Source organism: Myotis yumanensis, unplaced genomic scaffold (genome assembly GCF_028538775.1).
Source record: "Myotis yumanensis isolate MYYU_CA2020_CCGP unplaced genomic scaffold, mMyoYum1.0.hap1 SCAF_16, whole genome shotgun sequence".
Taxonomy (NCBI): Eukaryota; Metazoa; Chordata; class Mammalia; order Chiroptera; family Vespertilionidae; genus Myotis; species Myotis yumanensis.
Window position 1 is genome coordinate 1,345,764 of NW_027223767.1, and position 22,693 is coordinate 1,368,456.

Below are 22,693 nucleotides of genomic sequence, written 5' to 3' on the forward strand. Positions count from 1 at the left end.
TTCAATCCCCAGATCAGTGTTTCTCTCTCACATCAATGTTTCTCTGTCACTCAAAAAATAAATAAATAAATCAATAAACATATCCTCAGATGAGGATTAACAAAAAACACACAATGGGGGTGGGGGTGGGGGTAGGAAGAGATTAACCAAAGAACTTGTATGCATAGTAGAGGCCTGGTGCACTGGGGTCCCTCGGCCTGGCCTGTGGGGATCGGGCCAAAACTGGTCTCTGACACCCCCCGAGGGGTCCCGGATTGCGAGAGGGCCGTTCTCGGGTGACACACCAGAATCAGGCTCCCTCCTCTCTTCTCCCAATATTATGTCTCTCTCTCTCTCTGTCTTGCTTCATTCATCTCACTAAGTTTGGCGGTAACTGACAACTTGTAGGCATTTAGCTGCAAAATGCAATTATTTAGCAAACAGGGTTTACTTAGCCTGGAATCTAGTGGGCCCAGGGCAGGACCCTGCTCAATGCCAGGCTCCCGCCAGGCCCTTCCCCAGGCAGAGTCCTGTGGTGCCAGAGCCTCTCCTTCCCACCTGAGCTGGTCCTTGCCTCCTCCCCTTCCGGAGGTTCCCGCAGGCACTACTGTCTACCTGGGAGGAGGGAAGCCGCTGCCGGTTTCCCAGCTGAGTGTGGTGGGAAAATTGGCTGCCTCCACTGGAAATGGATATTAAGCAGATAGGCCGGCGTGGGCGCCAGACAGTATAGGTCCTGCATGTCTCATCATTTTGCTAATTGAGTGGAAGTTTCTGTAAGGGCCAGACCCACAACCTCTGCAATGGGCTAGAGGCCTGGTGGGGAGCCAGACCCGAAGTGGGGAGCCAATGGGCTAGAGGCCTGGTGCACAGATTCATGCACCGGTGGGATCCCTCGGCCTGGCCTACGGGGATCAGGCCGAAACCAGCTCTCCAACATCCCCCGAGGGGTCCCAGATTGCAAGAGGGCAGTTCTCAGGTGATGCACCCCAGAATCAGGCTCCGTCCTCTCTGGTTCCAGGTGTGTCACCTGAGAACCGCAGCTGCCAAGTCACCCCAGCTTGGCAGCTCCTGCATTGAGTGTCTGCCCCCTGGTGGTCAGTGTATGTCATAGCTACTGGTTGGATGGTTGCTTAAGCTTTTATATATATAGATAAGCATAATCCATGGACGTAGAAAATAGTACGGTGAAGGCCTGGGCGGGGGGCAGGAGTGAGGTGGAGGAGGTTAGTGGGGTTAAAAAAGAGAGGGCATCTATAATACTTTCAACAATAAAGATAAACACACACATACACACGAGGAGAGAAAAGATGGTGCACGATTGCCATGGGGATATTATTGATGAACTAGAGGCCTGGTGCATGAAATTCTTGCACTGGGGGGGAGGGGTCCCTCAGCCCGGCCTGTGCTCTCTCACAGTCCAGGAGCCCTGCTATTGATCACCCCAAAGAGGTAGGCCATGTCCACACAGCCAGGGCTCCGTGATGGATCACCCCCACAGAGGCCCCACCCACCGGCCGCAGCACTGCTGCTGGTAGCCTGGGCCTCCCTCTTTGGGGCAAATGTGGAGCCCCCCAATTGATCGATCACCCTGCTGGCCAATGGCCTGGGCCTCCCTCTGAAGGGCGATCATGGGGTGATGGCCAGCCCCCGACCAATCACATCGCACCCGCCTTGGCTGGCCTGGCGCCAGTGGGTGTCATAGCGTGGTCTGGAAGGTCGTCCAGAAGGACGTTTGGAAGGTCGTTCGGTTGTCTGGTCTAATTAGCATATTATGCTTTTATTATTATAGATGTTAGATTGCTTTTTGAACTCTGAATAAAACTTTCACTTTAACATTTCAAATCATAAAGTTACAGAACTGGTAGGGGTCTAAGGTCTCCTATGTGTTGGTTAAGACCATAATCTTGGTGTCAGGCAAGTTGTGTGACCCTGGGCCAATATCTCAACCATTGTAAACCTCCCTTTCCTCACCTATAAATGGGGAAACTGACATCCACCTTCTAGAGCTCTTTTGTGGATTAAATGCGATAATGATTGTGACTCTGTTCCTTATACCTACTTTCATTCCATGGTAGTTGTGGTCATGACTATTATTATTATTACTATTGTACTAGCATTGCTTCCCCAGATGACTCGGCGGGTATACAGTCTCTTCAGCAACCTGGTCCCACCCCAACAGCACTTTCTCCTCCCTCTGGACCAGACTCTGGAACTCTTCCCTTAGTGGAGAGGCCCCTGGTTAGCGGGAAGGAGGCCTCAGCCTCGGCTCCGAGAGCTCCCCCACTGGTGCCTGAGCAGAGGCGGCTGACAGCTGAGCTGAGGGCATTACTGGTGAGCCTACAGCACAGCCTCCAGCATCTCTAGCTCCTTCTGCAAACTCAAGTCCCAGGATCTGCCTCCATCAACTGCTCCTGATGCGCCTGAAAATGTTAGCATTAATGCTTGCCTTGGGGTCGGCCGCAGGCTCTGGAGTGTCCCTGCCCGCGGTGCTGCCTGAATGTGGACTCCTGGCCTCTCTTTAGGGCCCAGGATGGCCGCCTGAGGAAGGGCGAGCTGCCTGGCTCCTATCTTCTCCCCCCAGGGGCCAGGCTTAGGATGGCTGACCCACTGCCTAGAAATTATATTTATTTTGAGGAACAGAACCCCAAACCCACCAGAAGTCCCCCACCTTGGCCTAGGGCCCTATGATGTCCTTAAACCAAACCTCTGGAGGTTAATCATGCATCTGCAGAAGTTAGAAGGCAGTGCAGGCTCTGCTATGACCCTGAACTAAAGATTTCAGAGGAGAGGAAATGGCCCACAGGGACGGAGGATTGGCTCCTAGGATCTCGTGCTTATTCCTGACACTAACCCCTCCTGTGGGACGCCTTCCCACCGCCCCCACGTCTCGCACAGCATCCAGAAGAAGCGTATGAAGTGTCGAATTCTCAGTTCTTCCCCATCCAGGGGGCGGGCGTGGCGGCCTCTGCGCCCGGTCCTGGGGCTGCGCAGGGTCAGCTTCGTCCTCTCCGCCTGGAGGCCTCTGGGGGTGCGGGCTGGTCTTCCATAAGAATTCTCAGGGTTGTAGGCTCGGCCTCGAGCCCAGGTGAGGGGTGTCCCCTCCGCTCGCAGTGCAGCCGGCCCTGCGGGAGCCCCCCGCCCCCCGCCCCCGAACCTCCCCCCGCAGGCCAGGCCGGGCCGTGCTGACCGTCCATCTAGGGCTCCCTCTACTCGCTGCTTGTGGACCCTCTTCGTCCACTGAGGAGGAATAAGATGTTTTTCTGAAATAAATCTCCGACTTCTGACGGTTCCATGAGTTAGTTGTCTCCGGAATCTTCACCCGCCAACCGCTCGTTGCCTAGTAACGGCCGCGGCTTTGCCCCGCCCCGCGCCCTAGTGCGCACGCGCACAGCCTCCAGGCCCCGCCCCCTCCCGGGCCGAGCGGAAGTGACGTGTGGGCGGCCGCGCCGTCCCGTTCCCTGACTGGGCGGCTGCTGGCGGGCTCCGAGCGCCATGGCCTCCGCCGGGTTGGCGGCCGGGCGACCGGCCGAAGATGCGATACCCCCGCCGGCCGAGCCGCCGCTGGCCGAGCCGAAGCCGCCGCCGCCGCCCGTCGCTGCGCCCCAGCAGCCGGCGCCGAGGCCCCCGTCCCCGGCGGCCGCGAAGGAGGACAGCTACTCGTTCCTGCCTTTGGTCCACAACATCATCAAATGGTGAGGCCCGGAGGCCGGCCCGGCGCCGCCGCTGATAAACGGGGCACGGACCCCGGGGGAGGCGCCCTTCCTTGAGCTCAGCAGGTGCTCCGAGCCCGGAGCTGCCCGCGCGGTGGGCCCGGCGGCAGGTCCGGAAGGAAGCGGCTGCCAGGGCCACGCTCAGGCTGGCGCCCCGGAGACCCGGCGCGAGTGCGGGAGGGGTCGCCCCCCTCGCCCTCCTTTTCCTGCGCCTCCTGCAGGCGTGGCCCCCTCCCCGGTGCGCGTCCCCAATAGGGAGCTCCATCCCCAACAAGGGCTCCATCCCCAACAGGGGCTCCATCCCCAACAGGGGCTCCATCCCCAGTAGGGGCTCCGTCCCCAACAGGGGCTCCATCCCCAACAGGGGCTCCATCCCCAACAGGGGCTCCATACCCAACAGGGGCTCCGTCCCCAACAGGGGCTCCGTCCCCAGTAGGGGCTCCGTCCCCAGTAGGGGCTCCATCCCCAACAGGGGCTCCATCCCCAATAGGGGCTCCATACCCAACAGGGGCTCCATCCCCAACAGGGGCTCCATCCCCAGTAGGGGCTCCATCCCCAGTAGGGGCTCCATCCCCAACAGGGGCTCCATACCCAACAGGGGCTCCGTCCCCAACAGGGGCTCCGTCCCCAGTAGGGGCTCCATCCCCAGTAGGGGCTCCATCCCCAACAGGGGCTCCATCCCCAATAGGGGCTCCATACCCAACAGGGGTACCATACCCAATAGGGGCTCCGTCCCCAACAGGGGGCGTGCAGGAGGCAGCGGGTCCATGATTCCCCCACCCCGCGCCCCCGCTCGCCAGCTACGAGGGAAGACCCCGTCCACAGAGTTGGAGGGTGACGGTGGGAGACGAGGAGACAGGCCCGGAGGCCGCCCACAGCTGGTCCCTGTCGCGCTGGGCCTGGCCGGGTCAGCAGGTGCTTGCGGCTGTCGGCCGTGGTCAGGGTCGCCCGTTTTCAAACGGACCCTGCAAGGAAGCTGAAGTGCACAGCCTAACAGCCTCCCGGCCCCATGTTGCTAAGCCATTTTTACTGTTATTTATGCCCACATGAGACAGAATGTAAGCCCTCAGCTTATAGCTCTTACTTACCCATCGAAAACCAAAACAAGAAGCTAAAACGAATGGCTGTTACAGTGAGGCTCCAGGGAGCGTTTGGTGCTCTGGGAGCTGCTGCTGACATGCGAGGCTACTCGCAATGAAGTGGTGGCTGTTGCTGGCCCCACGCCCTTCGAGGGCAGCTAGATGAGGTTCAGTTGATGGGGGCGACCCGACGCGTCCCCCATGTTCTCGGGTCAGAGCCTGGCTCCACGTGGCTGCCCGGGGTGTGACCAGGCTCCGTTCTTCTTGGCCTCTGCTCACCGAGCAGCACTCTGGCAGCAGGAGCTCGCAAACACAGATGCAGGTGCAGACCCTGCCGCCCCAGGCAGTGCCAGATTACACATGCTGGTTTTAAGAAAAATATGGAAGCACAAAATGTATACATTCTCAGAGGCAGGCCTGGTTCTTAGGTCCATGCTCAACCACTGAGCCACGCCATTACATTTTTTAATATATATATATATATATATATATATATATATATATATATTATTGATTTTAGAGGGAGAGGGAGAGAGAGATAGAAACATCAATGATGAGAGAGAATCATTGATTGGCTGCCTCCTGCACGGCCTTCACTGGGGATCAAGCCCGCAACCCCTGCATGTGCTCTTGACCGGAATCGAACCTGGGACACCTCAGTCTGCAGGCCAACGCTCCATCCACTGAGCCAAACCAGCCAGGGCTACATTTTAATTTTGGCTAATCTGATTGGTCAGAAATGATACATTATATCAATCTGTCTTTTATGATATGAGGTAAAGCATCTTTTCATATGCAACTTTATATGTCATTTCTCATTTTTTCCCTATAAACTTCCCATTTTTCTGTTAGGTCATTTCTCTTTTATGGGCTCTTTGTATATTAAGGAAAGTATGTCCTTTGTCAAGTGTAGTTTAAATCTTTTCTTCTGACTTGGGGGTTGGTTTGTTGTTCGGAAGCATCTCAATTTATATAGGGCAGGTTTGTTAAGAATTTACTTTATGGCTTCTGAGTTTTGGTCTAGGTCTTCTTTTTTTTTTTTAATAACAGCTTTTTTTTAATAATTAAATCTTTATTGTTCATGGTCTAGGTCTTCTAACCTTAGTTTTGGATCTATAATTGCCTCTTAATTCGTCTCTTTGCCTTTATGCTCTCCTCTTTCCAGTTCATCCTGTGTAAGTTAACAGGAAGAACTAGGGCTCTTTCCAAATTGTTTTTGCAACCTTTTAGCCTTCCATCCAGAGAGCTCTGCATACCATCATCAAGTCTTCTGCCTGAACTGCAACAAAGCCCAGATGTGGGTGGCGGAGTCTTCCCGGCTTGTGCGCACTCCAGACCCTCTGTGGGTGTGCCTTCCTGCCCTCCGTGTGCCCAGAGAAATGCCACATATTTTCAAGGACTGGCTCAGAGGCCACCTCTTCCCGCTGTGTAAGCTTCTGGCTCCTCATGCTCCTGGTGGAGGTGCACCCTGCCTGGTGTTAGCAGTCCCACAGCCATAACTTCCATCCTTCCTAGCATCTTCCCTAGTTAAATGAGCAGCCAAAACTACGCATTTGTGTTATTTTCAAAGATTGAGCAAAAGGAAAAGGAAAATCTCATTTTTATGCCTGTAAGAAATTTTATAGGTCTCAGGTATTTGAGACTATTTCTGTTATGCATAGAAGCCACAGTACAGAAGTACATCTCTATATATAAAAGCCTAATCAACCGAATGACCGAGCAACCAAACGACTGAACGACCGGTTGACCAGTCACCATGATGCGCCCTGACCACCAGGGGGCAGACGCTGAACCCAGGAGCTGCCCCCTCGTGGTCAGTGTACTCCCACAGCAGGAGCACCGCTCAGCTGACCATCAGGTGCCAGATGCCGCTGGGCTCACGCCTGGCGAGCGCAGCTGCAGTGGCATGAGCCTCTCCCGCCTCCGCGGCAGTGCTACCGAGTGGCGGTAGTGACAGCAGGTGCAGTGGACCAGGTTGAGCAGGAGTGGCGCAGTGCCTGGCCCGGACTCCTCCCTGGCCACCTGCCGCTCCGCACTACATCCCCCGAGGGGTCCCAGTTTGCAAGAGGGCGCAGGTCAGGCTGAGGGACCCCACTGGTGCATGAATCCATGCACCGGGCCTCTAGTATATAATAAAGGAGGAATGAAAGAGGCCTGTGGACCAGGGAAAGTTATAACTTTTGTTTCCTTCAAACTTTCCAAATCTAATCTAGTCTGGAATGAAGTGTCCCTGTCTAGGAATTCTGAATTGCAGTTGTCACTGCCTTGCGTGATGGTTTTGGTCACCTAGTAAATGTATTCTGTCAATGCGGGTATTTAAACATTTTTTAATTTGAGTTTTTAGTTGTTGAATGTTTTTAGGTTGCTGTGGCCCAGTGCACAAATTTGTGCACATTGAAAGAAAATTAATTAGAAGAAATATTTTATTATCACTGTTTGCCCTTCTCTATAATAGAAGTGTCAACCAAATTCACAATCGACAATGACAGATCGGAACACATGCATGAGATTGGCACCAGCGAGAGCTTTATATGTATCGCACACGCATGAGTCAACTTAGCCTTTTACAGACATAGAACAAACTTGCTTAATTAGACCTGCTTTCTGAGGTAGCTAAACTTTTTCCAGCCCAGTGAAGCACAACTTCTCTTTCAGGTAATTGTCAGCAACACAGCAGTAAATATCAACACGAAGCAGATTATTATTGTAGATCACACAGGGAGAACAAAGGGTAAAATATTTAACTGCAGCAGTGTTTGACTATATTCTGTGCAGTGAAAAAGCCTGAAGGTCCACCATTTTCAAGGTCCACCATTTCTTCTTTTCAGTCGGGTCAAGTTTCTAAGCTTTCTAAATCTCCATTTTCCGGCTAATGAAAAGAGAACAGGATTCCCCCAAGTCTCCTATCTACCTACTCCAGGACTTCTGCGAGGATCAAATGAGATGAGGCACAGGAAAACGCATTGCTACATGACATCATTACCCGGCGCCCACAGCCACCGTTTCAGGGCTGGGCATTTTGCGCCATGGGGTCTTGGCAGTGTTGGTGGGTTGTTGCTCTGGGGTAGTGGTGAGGCCTGTGTCCCACTTGGGAGAAGCCGAGTGTTGCTTTGTGGGCATCAGGTCTTGGTGCAGTTTCTCTGTAAATGGCCAGTGTGTGTCACGGCAGCTCCTGCGTTGAGTGTCTGCCCCTTGGTGGTCAGTGTGCGTCATCGCGACCGGTCGTATGGTCGGACACTTAGCATATTAGCCTTTTATGTATATGGATGTTTTTAGGTTGCTGGGTAGGTAGAGGGGAACCATCATCTTTGATGCCGCAGAGATAGTCCAAGCCATGAGCACACTGCTTCGTCCTTTAATCTTAGGGTGGAGCCATGTTGCTTAAAACAAGTTCATTTGCTGTGGAGGCAGGTCAGCAGGACCTCAGAGCCCTGGGGAGGCTTCTGTCTGGGAGTGGGTATTACCGGCCTGCTGCTTCCCACACAGGTGTCTGCTGTGATCTGACGGGGAGGCCTGTCGGGGTTGCACAGGAAGCAGCCTCCACATTGGCAAGCGAAGAGGTCGACAGATGACCACTGGCTCCCAGGGCTTGTCTCTGCTCGTTTACTGCAGCCTCCCTCGCTGCCCTTCTCTCTCCTTCCGAGTCCCAGTGAGAGGATGAGCCCCGGAGAGGGGACATTCCTAGGCTGCCTGGGGGACTGTTTCTGGGCCTGCGCATAAGCCTCTGCTCTTCTCTCCACCTCGCCAGCCCTCCAGCCCGGCCTGGCAGCACCTGCTGGAACACAGGCTCCGTGAGTTAGTGGCTCGTGCAGCGTGCTGATGCCACGGCAGACCGTTTACCTGCGTCTTGGGAAGAGGGGAGGCTCCTAGTGGTGGGCCTGGGTAGCTCCCGTCGAAGTGAGCCTGTCTGGCAGGTATTGTCTGGAAGGGGTAACCATCTGAAGTCGTTAGCGCAGACTTAAGTTTGTACAGGTTGGTGGCAGAGGGGTGTCAGGAGGAGGAGAAGACCTGGGTCTGTAGGAAACGAGTGACAGTACGAGGAGGAGGCAGGGGTTAGGGGGAGGTAGGAGGTGGAGTTGGCAGAACTGGCGCTGGGTGAACATCGGGCACACGGAGCATGTGGAGGGAAGGGGGGAGGGGGGTTTAGCTCAGTAGCTGAGGGGGTGGGAGCAGGTGGACACTCTTGGCTGTTTTGTTTAGAGCAGTTTCTTCCAAACTTCTTTTAACAGCAGAGCCTCTTACTCTTCCTTAAAGTATGTTTTTCACACGTAAGTCAGTGAGTAGATAAAAGCAAGGGCGTGAGTGAGGTCCCCTTAAGAGCTAGCAGAGCTGGAGCAGAGAAATAGAACTGGCCACGAGGAAGTGATAGCTGCTCTCCAGGGTGTGAGGAGCCCGGACTCCAGGAGTGTGCCTTTGGTAATCTGCCCAACTTTGTAATATATGTAACCTTTGACCCAGAAATCACACTTCTGGGAACTTATCAAAGTACTTGCACAAGTACATACAGATATAGCAGTGGTTCTCAACCTGTGGGTCGCAACCCCTTTGGGGGTCGAACGACCCTTTCACAGGGGTCGCCTAAGACCATCGGAAAACACATATATCATTACATATTGTTTTTGTGATTGATTAATCACTATGCTTTAATTATGTTTAATTTGTAATAATGAAAATACATCCTGCATATCAGATATTTACATTACGATTCATAACAGTAGCAAAATGACAGTTATGAAGTAGCAACGAAAAGAATTTTATGGTTGGGGGTCACCACAACATGAGGAACTGTATTAAAGGGTCTCGGCATTAGGAAGGTTGAGAACCACTGAGATATAGGTATAAAATGTTGGTTGCCACTCTGATTGCAAGTGATAAATTGCAAACATCCAAACACCCATCAACAGCCAAGTCATTTAGCTGTCTAATTGTATATGTGTTAACATGAAAAGACATCCAGGATGCATTATTCAGGGGAAAAGGCAAGAATAAGACCGTGTGCCCTGCTGGTGTGGCTCAGAGGTTGAGCATTGATCTATAAACCAGTAGGTCATGGTTTGGTTCTGGTCAAGGGCACATGCCTGGGTTGCAGGCTCTATCCCCGGTAGAGGGCGTGCAGGAGGCAGCCAATCAATGATTCTTTCTCATCATTGATGTTTCTCTCTCTTCTCCCTTCCTCTCTGAAATCAATAAAAATATATGTAAAAAAAAAAGAAAAGAAAAGAATAAGCCCTAACAGGTTTGGCTCAGTAGATAGAGCGTCAGCCTGCCGACTGAAGGGTCCCAGGTTCGATTCCGGCCAAGGGCATGTACCTTGGTTGCAGGCACATCCCCAGAAGGGGGTGTGCGGGAGGCAGCTGATTGATGTTTCTCTCTCATCGATGTTTCTAACTCTCTATTCCTCTCCCTTCCTCTCTGTAAAGAATCAATAAAAAATATATTTAAAAAAAAAGAATAAGACCATGTGTGTAGTATGGTCAAAACAAATAAAAAATTAAGTGTGTATTTGTATGTTGCTATATATTTTGAAGCAATCTGAAACAGCGTATGCCACAGTTAACAGGTGATCTCGGGGACGTGGCATCAGGGACTTTCCTAAGCCTGGGTGCCTGTCGTTTTAACTTTCCCCTTCAAACACCTATTACTGTCATAAACAACAACAACAAAAGCAAACACTGGTTTAGAAAGATGTTAGTGTGGGAGGAGGAGAGGGTGAGAAGGACTGGTCCCAGGATGGGGCAGCAAGGCCACTGGGGCAGGAGGCTGAAGGGGATGAGCTTTTGAGGAGAAAGAAATGGGAAGCAGTCAGATGCCACCTAGAGGTCACAAGAAGTGCTAGGTTTGGGAGGAGGTTGCTTCCGTGATCTGGGTTCCTTGAACTTGTAAGCTGCCAGTGGGCACACTTTTGCTCAGCTTGTATTTTCAAGCCCCAAAGCACCTTTACTAGAAACCAAAGCTGTGCCCTACTTACTAGTGTCTGTGCTCACCATCGTGCTAACTCACCACCTGCACTGGTGGCACAACACAATGTCTGCCCACTGCTGGAATCGTGCTAAGCATCACCCAGATGTGCACAAAGGACTGTCAGGAAGTGGCCTGTCAAGGCAGAGAAGTAATGTTTTTGTCCATTAAAAAAAATTTTTTTAAGAGAGGGAGAAACATCGATCGGCTGTCTCCTGCATGCCCCCTACTGGGGATCAAGCCCGCAACCCGGGCATGTGCCCTGACTAGGAATTGAACTGTGACCTCTCGGTGCATGGGACGACACCCGACCAGCTGAGCCACACCATCCAGGGCATTTGTCCACCTGAAAACTACAGTGGGTGGGACCAAGTGCCCTAACCTTGCTCTTTGTATTTGTGTGTTTCTCAGCTTGGCCCAGTCTCCTTCTTTCTAAAGTTAGATGATGACTCACGCTGTACACAAAGGCAGGCCGTGTGGAGCTTTCTGCTTCTGTTCACGCAGTGTTTGGGCCTGCTGCTGTTCTTTCGGCTTGAGTCTTTCACAGTCACCCTGGCCTAGCAGGTTCCCTCCTGGTTTGAGCCAGTTCCTGAATAGAGTGTTTTTCTCACCCCAGGAGTTCCATGCTGTTTACTCCACAACTAGGGCAGGCCCAGGAGCTTGCAGAGGGCCTCGCTGTGGTCTGGGTGGTCCTCTGCTCAGCTCCCCCAGGTGGGCTTTTGTTGTTGACTTAAACAGCAGAAATTTCTCACGGTTGTGGAGGCCAGAAACCTGAAGTCGAGGTGTGGGTAGGCAGGTTGCTTCTTCTGAGCCCTCTGCTTGGCTTGCAGGTGCTGGTCCTCTCCCTGTCCTCACGTGGTCTTTCCTCTGTGCGTCCAGGTGGCTTTTCATGTGGCTCCTCCTTTGCTGTCTAAAGCAGTGGTTGCAACCGGTGGTCCCCAGACCCCTGGTGGTCTGTGAGGTCCGAAAGGTTGGCGACCGCTGATGTAAAGGGTGTCTCCTTTACTGAAAGTTCACCCGGTAAAGAATGGGCAACCCTGGGGATTTGGGGTTTTTTTCAGAAATGAGCATCTTAAACATGGTCTACTTTTTATTTTCAGAATTAAAAATTCTTTGGGGCCAGGTAATGTTTGCTTCCAGAACTGGATTGTCATAACTTCCTTCCAAATTTTTATTTTATGTATTTTTGTTTGTTTTTACTATGTCCTTTCAGATTCATGAGAGGTTAATCAGTTTTCTTAAAACTATAATTTCAAAACTCACTTGGAACTTAAATCCATAACAGTGTGTTAACACATATGCCATTCAAGTATCATGAGTTCAGAAGTCCAGATGCTTTCTGTCCAGATTGTGGATCTGAGCTGAGACCTGTCAGGATGAAAATCAGACCTGCTCAGTGGTTCTTTCCAGATGACTTACAGCCTTAAGGGTTCCCCTCCCAGAAACCGAGAGGAGGGAGGCACACCACTAACTGAGCACAGCTACATCGAGGGCCTCAGCTGACAAGAAAGGGGTGGCCCTTCATTTCTTAGGATAAATGATTGATTCTCCACATCTTGTCTCTGAGTTAGAGCTACTGATACGTTCGCCAGGTATGAGCTGTGCCTGATGGATCACCGGGGAAGGTGGATATTGTGTCTGCATAAGCAGAGAAACGAGTAGTAAATATGAATTAGCACCATCTGGGTTGAAATTTCCCACTAGGCTTGAACATTTATTTTTATTTTTAAAACAGATCATTGGCTCAGCTTTTTTTAAAAGAAAAAAACACCACAAACTTTTTTTTTTTTTTTTTAAGATGTGGCTCAGTGGTTGAGCATCGACCTGTGAACCAGGAGGTCTCGGTTTGACTCCTAATCAGGGCACATGCCTGGGTTGCAGGCTCAATGCCCAGTAGGGGATGTGTAGGAGGCAGCCAATCAATGACTCTCTCATCATTGATGTTTCTACCCCTCTTCCTCTCCCTTCTGCTCTGAAATCAATAAAAATATTTTTTAAAAAATCATTGACAGTTTTCCCCTTATGCCTCAATGGAGGATGATGTTTAGAACCACCTACTGAATTGGATTTTAGTTTTTAGTTTCAACTGCTTGTTTTCAAAAGCTTATCCAGTGCACCAAAAGGTCACTGGTTCAGTTCTTGTCAGAGCACAGACCCAGGTTGTGGGTTTGATCCTTGGTCAGGATGTGTATGGAGGCAGCTGATTGATGTTTCTCTCTCTCTCTCTCTCTCTCTCTCTCTCTCTCTCTCCCCCCCCTCCCTCTCCCTTTCTCTCTCTCTCAAATCAATAAAAAATAAACACATTAAGAAAATAATAATAAAGCCTGGCTAGCATGGCTCAGTGGTTGAGCACTGACCTATGAACCAGGAGGTCATGGTTCAATTCCCAGTCAGGGCACAGAGAGGAAGAGAGAGATAGAAACATCCATGATGAGAGAGAATCATTAATTGGCTGCCTCCTGCACGCTCCCTACTGGGGATCGAGCCCACAACCCGGGCATGTACCCTTGACCAGAATAGAAACCGGGACCCTTCAGTCAGCATGCCGACGACGCTCTATCCACTGAGCCAAACCAGCTAGGGCAATAAATAAATAAGTAAATAAATACACACACATACACACATATATATGGTGTATATATGGTATATATATATGGTGTATAGGAGCAACTGTTATAGGAGCAACTGTTAGGCTGTTTCTTTGATCTTAGGTAAAGGTTTTTGTTCTTGTTTGTTTTGAAGTTAGTGGAGACGGAGGGGGGAGGGACAGCTTGGGGGGGCGGGGCCTGGATTCCTGGGCAGCTGCTAAGAGCTGTGAGAGGAAGTGGAGGCTCCTGCCTTTAAGATGAGCTGGACCTAAAGGCACGGAGTTTGTATAACTGTGGTAGAGAGCTGTACCTTCGGAAACATTTCCAATAGTTTCTAACTAATTTAAATACTATGAATAACTCTGTGGGAATTAGTCTTTGTGTTAATAGATTCAAGTATCCAACCGTCCGCTAAAAGTGGCTGACAGTCTCCCGATTGGCCTGGAAATGGCTGAAATGAGAAAAAGTGTAACATTTCAGCAAATTTTTCTTGCAGTGTGTCACCTGATATTGGTAATGGTTTGTTCATTTGTTCAGCAGACACTTATGAACTTATTTGCCAAGCATTCGTTCTTTCAACAGATGTTACTTGAGTGCCCAAGTGCTCAGGGACTGGCCGTGGCACGGGATGCAGCTGGGAACGAGGTGGACAGTCCTGCCCTCTTCGCTAATAGACATTAAGCATCTAATTTTGCGCACGTGCCACGGGAGGGGCTGCACAGGCGCTGCTCGGCGCTGGGGCTTTTCCTGAGCAGCGGTCACAGGCCCGCCTTAAGGCTGCATGAGAGCCAGACCCTGCCCTCTGGTGCACAGCCCAGGAGGGGGACAGGCAGAAACCAGGCGTCTACAAGGCCTGTGGGGTGCAGAGGAGGGAGCCGGGTGTCTCAGCCTTAGCTGCGGGTGTTAATGCCTACCCTCTGACCCTGCAGCATGGACAAGGACAGCCCGGACATCCACCATGACCTCAACACCCTCAAGACCAAATTCCAGGAGACGCGCAAGGTCATCAGCACCATGCCCGGCATCCACCTGAGCCCTGAGCAGCAGCAGCAGCAGCTGCACAGCCTCCGGGAGCAAGTCAGGACCAAGAACGAGCTTCTGCAGAAGTACAAGAGCCTCTGCATGTTTGAGATCCCCAAGGAGTAGATGAGGCCGCCGCGTTCAGGATGCCCGAGAAAGCACGGGAGAGCAAGTGGCCCGGATTGGTTCCTTATGAAGTGTGGTTCTTTGGACCTCAGCTCTGAACTTTATAGCCGAGTGGTGGGGAGGCCATTGTGCTGCTTCCTCAGCTGAACTTGCCGTTGACTGTGGGAGGGGCGGCCTGGAGCTCGGCGTGGCTGGGGCTTCCTTCCATGTGTCCGCGTGTCTCGATGCATAATAGCTGGAGTGCCTGCCGGTGGGAAGAAGAGGGTCCTGGCCCTGCCTCTGGGGAGGGGCCGCCTCCTGCGTGTTTGGGCTCCACTGGCATCTCCGCTTTGCTTCCTGCCTCCCTCTCTCTTCCCCCCGGACATGATCAGTGTGTGCCAGGGCCACATCGTTCTGTTAACAGTGCTGTGTAGCCTTTGCACGAAGTTCACTGGACAGATGAGGCCTGGGCTCGTGCGGCGTGGGCTTAACATGGTGAAGGAAGGCTGGGAGAAAGCAGTTTTGAAAGACGTTTTCTCCTGAAACTGTTTCCTTTTATGTTTGAGCCAGTGAGTGTAACTGTCTGTGGGGGGTCGGCCCGCTGCCTGCCGGTGGCCCCTTGTCAGGTTCTCTGCCACCTGCATGCTCTTCTCACTTTCAGCTCTTGCTCCCTTTGTCTCCTGTCATCTGCAGGCCTCTCGTTTAGCCATTTAATGCCCAAGAGTGGCCAAACCGCTTCAGACCTCCTGGGGCCGGGGGGAGTGTCGCTTCTACGCAGGCACAGGCGGGCTTCCGGCAAACAGCCGGCCTCTTCCAGCGTCTCAGATTCCGTGGTCTTGGTTTAAAAGTTTATTTCTCTCTCTCTGGCCTCGCTAAAGAGCCAGCACAAACATTACTGCTCTGCAGGCAGGTCATGATGGACTTTTTGTTCAGAAGGGCAGCTCGGTGACAGCTGTGACCGTCCCTGGGCCAGGTACAGTTCTGAAGGGTGGGGCGCGCTAAACCCAAAGCTCAGCAGCCAAGTTCTGGTTCATGAAATGTTTACAAACACCCTAATTTCCTGCAGGTGGGCCGTTTTATTTTCATGCGCGTCCCTGGCCTCTTAAAGGATAAGGTGAGACTAGTAACCAAATATTATTTGAATCTAGAAATGAGTGCATAACCTATGCTGACCAGTTCTGGGGCTTACCAGCTGCCTGCTGCTGACCTGGCCGGCAGGTGCTGACGGTGGAGATATTTTTAGCAGAGCCTCCTTCAGTGGCCCTGCAGCCACCTGCCAGAAGAGGGCGGGGCGGGAGCTGGGTCTGTGGTGGGGATCCGGTTTCTGTGGCTTTGGACAGAGGAGCCGGCTCTGCATTGAGGTGGGTAGTACCTGTTAGACTTCTACGTTGGGACTGTTCTTTAACTGAATCAGTTATTTTCTTGAACTTTCAGAGTAATGTGGGGCCAGTTTTAAGGCTCTGACCAAATACCATGAAGCATGAAGCACATGGGATGCGGGGCCCGGGCTTCCTGCCAGGCTGGGAGGTCAGCGTCCTGGGCGCCGTGGTTTTCAGGAGCGTCATTAAAAGCACTTTGCTCTGCTCTCAGGACATCTTGGTTTTTGTACTGAGAAGTCTTAACAGGATGTCTCCTGGGCACTGGATATGTTCCCTTTGCTTAGAGATGACAAAGGGGCAACCTCCACTCCGCACCCCTCCCCCCAGCACACACATGTTAGTGTGGAAGCAGCAGCTCCTGCTGGCCTGGAGGGTCATCCTGCCCGCCCATGATGGGCCCCAAGGCCATCCCTCATTCCATAAGGGGTTCAGTCCTGGCAGGGAGCAGCCCTCACCAGAGCGAGGTGGTAGTCCCTCCCCCGGGACAGTATCGAATGCCCCTTACTGGCTGAACACCCCCTGGAAGCCGATTATTTGGATTATTGGGTGGCAGGCACTTTTTATTTCTTTAAAGATTTTTAAAAATTAATTTGAGAGAGAGGGAGAAACATCGATGTTCCGCTCTCAGCTGTCACATGGATGGGCCACCTCCCGCAGGCCCTCCCCCGCACCGGGGATCAAGCCCCGCAACCTGGACATGTGCCCTGACCGCAGATTGCAGCAGCGACCTTTTGGTGCACAGGATGGGACGACATCCAACCAACAGCCACAGCGGCTTAAACATCACACTTAATTCTCACAGCAACTCCACGCAAAGGGCGTTCTCTGTATTTTCCTGGCACAGAATTCGGGGCTTGGCAGGTGTCGCTGCCCCAGGCTCGCACAATTCAGAGGGGTCCTGAGCTGAGAGTGGCTGCCTCCGCTCCTGAAGAAAGGAGCCAGCAGAGAAGCGCGCCGGACCCCTACCCCGGGCAGAAAGTGCTTCCTGGAGTTGGAGGGGCCCGGAGGCTCAACTGTCTGCAGACAGCCGCCTGGGAGTCCGGAGAGGAGCCACGGGCCAGCTCTACCTCCTTACTTGTGAACGCAGGGCCCAGTGACACCTCCAGACCTGTCACCCGGGGCCTGCACTGAGTATTGGACAGACAGTTGGGCACAGCCCCAGGAGCCTTTGTGGCTGGGTCGCAGGGAAGCTAAGCAGGTAAATGGCTAGAAAGATGCATCTCAAGAGAGGACTCTGAAATCCTTTCTTGTTGGCCTCGATTTCAAAGGACCCATTCCCCAAATAGAAGGGCTTCCGCCCAGCCATCCGGAACTTTCCTAGAGCCTCTTCCCCCAGGAGAGCTGAAGCTGTGCTCAGAGCGCGGGTGCGTTTTCCGGGTCTGGGAAGGGGAGCCTAAGCCACAATGTAGAAACCCACTCCTCCCTCTCACCCTGCCCCTCGGCCCATTTATAAAAGCAAAGAAAGCATGGTTTTCATTTTAAATTATTTTACAGTAAAATAAACAGTAACAATAACACGGTCTCACACAGTATAAACACTGGATAAGGTTTTGTTCATGTTCACGAAGTTTTTTCCTTGTGCAGTTTCACACACACGTAAACAAGGCATTTGGCTGATCTGACCCCTTAGTTCCACGGCAGCCCAATCGCAGACAAGTGAATGCCCTGGTCTCCCTTTACCTGCGGCGGGCAGGACGGCTTCTGGGAGCCCAGCGGTGGCTGATTCACTTCCACACACACCTTCCCAGCTATTGGGTCTCTATGAGATCCGGGCAAGTTCACCCTCTGTTGGACCTGTGCCCACCAAGTCAGGGCGCAGGGGTTGGTGGTGGTGCCAGTGGGCGCTCAGATGGGGGGGGGGGGGGCGCACCTGTGACCCAGTTCGCTTTCCTTCCAAAGCAGATGACCAGCCCTCCTCCGTTTTCACCTCCCAGTTGGCGGGCCGGGCTCGGGGGAGGGAAGACGCCAGGACACTTGAAGCTCAGGGCCGGCCCGGACCTGGATTTGACTTTTAAACGACAGGGTCTTCCTTCGGTCCTGCTGTCGGCCTGGGGGAGCGGGAGCCCTAGCTGATCACGCAGCGCTCCCTGTCCTTGGCCTGGCCGCCCACCTTCTCGCGCACGCACAGGAGGTCGCTGTGCACGCTGGGCCGGCGCGCGAAGGGCGCCACGATGCCCAGGGCGCCCCCCGGGCCGCCGGCGCGCAGCGGCTTCCCGCCCCGCAGCGCCTGGTGCAGCGCCTCGCAGTGCTGTGCGGACAGCCGGCGGTGCAGGCCCGGGCTCATCTCCCCGGGCAGCCCGGCCATGGCGAAGAGCGCCCGGAACATGGGGTCCAGGCTGCTGTTCTTTTTGGCCGAGACCTCGAAGTAGGCGCAGCGCGGGGGGCCGTCGCCCAGCAGCTGCCGGACCTCGGCCGGCTCCACCTCGCGGTGGAGGTCGCGGTCGCCCTTGTTGCCGCACAGCACCAGGGGCACGTCCGCCCGCCCCTTGGGTTTGTTCCTGAGGCAGGACTTGGTGTCCAGGATCTGCTGCTTGAGCCTCTGCGCCTCCTCGAAGGATTCGCGGTTGTCCAGGCTGAACACCAGAATGAAAACGTCTCCTGCGGGGGCAGAGCAGGAGAGGAGGTGAGGGGGCTGCCAAGGGGGCCCTTAAAGTGGGCTTGGCTTTGGGGTCGCCCAGGAGCCGGGCGCCGGGCGCTCAGACCTCTCCACGCGCAAACTGGGCACCCGCACCCTCGCCAGTGCTCTCGGACGAGGGGTCTCCAACCCCCCTCCCGGGGGCACAGCTGCATCAACACCCCCCCCCCCCCTCCCGCTGCCCGGCCCGGGCCCCCGCTCACCGGTGAGGATGGAGAGGCGCCGCGTGGCGGGGAACGGGTGGTGGCCCGAGGTGTCGAGGATGTCGAGCTGGTAGAGCTCGCCGCGGATGGCGTAGAACTTGCGGTGGAAGTCCTCCACGGTGGGCGTGTAGGCGTCCTCGAAGCGGCCCGTGAGGAAGCGCGACACGATGGCCGTCTTGCCCACCTTGGACGAGCCGAGGATGACCAGGCGGGAGCAATTCCTGGCCGGTATGCTCAGCTCCGAGTTGCTCGGGCACATCTTCTTGATCATCGCGGTCAGTTTCATTGGGCGGAGGGGCTGCGGGGCGGGCCAGGGGCCGAGAGTAGCGCCGAGTGGCTGGGGTTCTGCTTGGGCTCCGGGCTGGACTCGCAGCCTTAGCCTCTTGGGCAGAGTCGCTCTGGCTCCGCTCCCCGACCCGCCTTTATATGCAGCCTGGCGGCCGCCCCGCCCCGCCTCCGTGCGTCACGCCCCGCGCCCCCCCCCCCCCCCCCCGCCCGCCCTCCCGTGACCTCCCCCGCCGCAGCCCGCTCCTCCCGCGCTGGGGGCGGTGAGAAGCGGAGCCCAGAACCCTGCTCGGCTAGGGACGCGCTTTGGTCGGGTTTGCGGCCGGCTGTGCCCTAACCCCCTGTGACTTGGGGAAGGGACCCATCCACACACACACGCACACACGTTCTTTGGGCCTCAGTTTTCCCAGAGAACAATAGCGCTTCCGGAATCGCAGCCGCGCCATGGCGGGTACTAACCAGACGCCCTGCCCTGCTCCGGGCACCTCACCTGTCAGACCTGGAAGCAGCCGCAGCGCGGGCCCTTCCCGGCCCCGGGCTGGTGCTTGGCCACCAGAGGGCAGCAGAGGGCACCGCACGGCTGGAGTGGGGACGGAGCTGCGAGATTGGGGTCTGGGGAGAATTGGTCACTGCCCTGGGGATGTCCGGCCGCCCCGCGCCTGCTGCAGACCTCGGCCGCTTCTTTCTTCGGAGGAGAGATCTCTGGGGCCTGGCGTTTTCAGCTGGGGTTGTCCCCATCCTCCTGTCTGAAAGCCAAAAAGGACCAGAAACGTGCCCTTCCTTGGTCAACACCCTCTCCCTCCTCTGCAGCATCCTGTGCCTCTCAGTCCCCTGGGCGAACATTTCCAGTTTATGGTTGGGAGCGGGGCCTCCCCGCCACAGAGTGAGCCAAGGAAGGTCCTTGCTCACAGCACAGCCTCTGGCCTTCTCTGGGCCTGGGGTTCCTCATCTGGAAGATGGTGGTTCCTGTTGTGATTGTGGATGAGCAAGTACAAGAAGCTTAGAAGGCAGGACTGGCCATTACAACAGTGCTAAGTGGCCCAGGAGGCTGCAGGGCTGGGCGGGTGGGGGTGGTGAGGAGCAGTGAGGGGAAGCAGGTTGATGAGTAGCCAGGAGTGGCTGATGCTGCTTACAGGCCTGGTGCAGGCTGTCTGCAGTGCTCAGCTGAGAGCGCACGGCACAGCTAAGCCAGCGCTGCTCTGGCTCCAGGGGAGGCTGTGCAGCTTTGCTTTGACCTCGTCGGATTTGGAAGAATCCAAGGAGGGAGCCATTAGCTGGTGCCACCCCATCCACGTGGCTCAGGGTGCCACGGGCAGTCCTGGAGGTGCCACCCACACCCCTCAGCTGTTTGCAGGCCTGGCGAACCTCAGCTGCCTGGGAAGGGGCACTCAATGTCATCTCTTCCAGACCTTTGACAAGGGTCCCGGCGAAATCCCACCCTCCACGGGGTGCCAGTCCTGGGAGGGCCACTTCCATGAGCTGAGGCCCAGGGTGGCGGGTCCAGAGCTTGAGCCCAGCTCTCCCTCAGAGATGCAGTGGGCTGGGACCCAGCTGGGCTTCTCAGATGAGGACTCCTGGTCCTTTCTGGGCATGTCACCCTGCCCCACAGAGGCCAGGCTGTAAGGCTTGTTCTCCCAAGGCTGCTGAGTTCATTAAGCCCGTTAATGCCCCAAAGCCCATGAGCCTGACCACCTGCATGTCTGGCTGGGGCCCTCGTGCCTGCAGGGAGCAAGCAGAGGGGACACTTGTTAGCTTGGGCTGCTTCATTCCTACCTGTCTCTCTTTATTTAAAAAGTAATACCTGTTAATGTTTCTAAAATATCTAAAGCTTCAGAAAGGAATGCAGTGAAGGGAATCGGCAGGGAGAGCCCTCCTGCCCCCGCCCTTGGGAGTGAGGCGAACTCCCTCGAGGTTGCCCACCTCACAGCTGCGAAGGGAAGCACTGCGCTGGGCGGGACGAGTCCAGAGTGTGGAGTATCTTCCACATTGAGCCCCACGGCCAGCCCCGCCGCCCGCCGCCCGCCCACAGGGCCCTGCCACCCCGCGTCCTGCCGCAGAGCACTGGGTTACGTTGTCAGGTGCATAATGGTTACAGGCAGTTTTGTTTTCTGTGTGTGGCAACCGACAGCGTTTGAGGCTGAACCTGCCTGTAAATGTAATTTACTTGCAATCTAGCAACTTTCCTGCTAAGAGTGGAATGGGAGCTTTTAAAAATATTTGAGCAGATCTAGCTGGTTTGGCTCAGTGGATAGAGTGCTGACCTGTGGACTGAAGGGTCCCAGGTTCTATTCCAGCCAAGGGCACATGCCCGGGATGCAGGCTTGATCCCCAGCAGGGGGTGTGCAAGAGGCAGATGATTGGTGATTCTCTTTCATCATTGATGTTTCTGTCTCTCTCTCCCTCTCCCTTCCTCTCTGAAATCAATAAAAACATATTAAAAAGATAAATAAAAATATTTGACCAAATGTTGGGGGGGGGGGGGCACAGCTGGTCTCCAAGGCAGGCCATGTCTGCCACAGCCTGTGGGTGGCCTAGAGGTTGTAGAAGGTTCTTGAAAGCTGTGTGTGAGGAGCCTGTCAGGCAGGGCCCTGGTCGGGGGGCAGCGTGTGGAAACCTCCGGCGAGCACACGTGTCCGTGCACCATCAGTGCGAGCCCGAGCCCAAGCCCGTTCTTAGCCTCACAGAGGGCTCTGAGCTGCCTGGCTCCCGGGCCACGGCTGCTGCCTGAAGCAGAGGAGAAGGACCCAACTGCCCGAGAGGACCTGGACTGTGGCCGGCGGCTGGCAGCCGGGCTCGCAGAGGCCTCCACGGACCGCACCTCGGGCTCCTGCCCGCCCGTCCTTGCCAGTGGCCTGGGTGACACCGTCCCTGGATGGAAGCTGTGCAGCTTTCTCCTTGTTTGCTTCTTCAGTGACCAATCATACCAGCTCCATTGACAACCAGTCATAACTGCAATTCGGACCATCAAACTGTGCGTTTGGATCACTTGCATGAAATTAGACCCAACAGCAGGAGGACGAGGTTCCTGTGGTTCACGGTTTCTTGTGGGCTGTTTCTCTCGAGCAAGTTTCTCCCTTCAAGCACTGGATTGGTCTCCGTGACCTTTGTTGACAAAACAGTCTGGTTTCCCGTCCTACGGGCTCCCTCCGTCCAGCAGTCCGGCAGTCTCCTCCTCAGCCCCCGCTCGTTCCTGTCCGCGGGCCCTTCCAGCAGAGCCAGCCGGGCCCCAGCCTGGGCCCGAGGGTCAGGCTGCCTGGAGCTGCTCCTGCGCTGGCAAAGGGCTCAGGCCGCCAGGGCCAGGTCCTCCTCAAAGGCTGTGTGTGCAGAGCGGCTGGTGGGGAGTCAGCTCCCTGTTCGGAGGGGCTGCCAACAGGCGGGGATGGGAGCACTGGGGGTCCGACTAGATGCCTCTGTGGCCTCTCAGGCCCTGAGACACCAGAGAGGAGCCCGGAGAGGGCCGAGGGCGACAGGCCCGAGCACCGCTGAGCACCGCTGATGCCAGCCGTGTGGCTGGTGTCCTTTCGCACCTGGGCTCCCATGGGGTGTGGGGGGGCGGGGCGGGCAAGACCGAGCCTGGCCCTTGGAGGGGCTGCCGATCTTCAGGGCTGCACCAGGCTCCCTCAACAGGCCCCAGGCGAGTACGCGGCCCACTCCTGGTGGCTGCATGAGGTCCGTGAGGGACTAGAAGTGTTGGCAGTAACTGGAGGTGCCAACTCCTGCCGAGGAGGAGGGGGCAGTGCGGAGCTGCTGGA

At 54.9% G+C, this 22,693-nt stretch overlaps 2 protein-coding genes across 3 annotated transcripts; one reads left to right on the top strand and one right to left on the bottom strand.

Moving 5' to 3' along the window:
- Window positions 1–3,437: 3,437 nt before the first annotated feature.
- MED9 (mediator complex subunit 9) lies at window positions 3,438–16,028 on the top strand. The gene is made up of 2 exons (XM_070393485.1): window positions 3,438–3,671; window positions 14,244–16,028. The coding sequence occupies exons 1-2, from the start codon at window positions 3,472–3,474 to the stop codon at window positions 14,458–14,460; spliced, it is 417 nt and encodes a 138-aa protein (XP_070249586.1). The 5' UTR covers window positions 3,438–3,471; the 3' UTR covers window positions 14,461–16,028.
- A 1,247-nt stretch (window positions 16,029–17,275) lies between these two features.
- RASD1 (ras related dexamethasone induced 1) lies at window positions 17,276–19,053 on the bottom strand. Of its 2 annotated transcripts, none has more exons than XM_070393483.1 (2): window positions 18,657–19,053; window positions 17,276–18,342 (listed from the first exon to the last, which is right to left on the bottom strand). In XM_070393483.1, the coding sequence occupies exons 1-2, from the start codon at window positions 18,940–18,942 to the stop codon at window positions 17,627–17,629; spliced, it is 1,002 nt and encodes a 333-aa protein (XP_070249584.1). In that variant the 5' UTR covers window positions 18,943–19,053; the 3' UTR covers window positions 17,276–17,626. The 2 variants fall into 2 exon arrangements, with proteins under 2 accessions (XP_070249584.1, XP_070249583.1); XM_070393482.1 differs by having other exon boundaries at window positions 17,793–18,416.
- Between the last annotated feature and the right edge of the window lie 3,640 nt (window positions 19,054–22,693).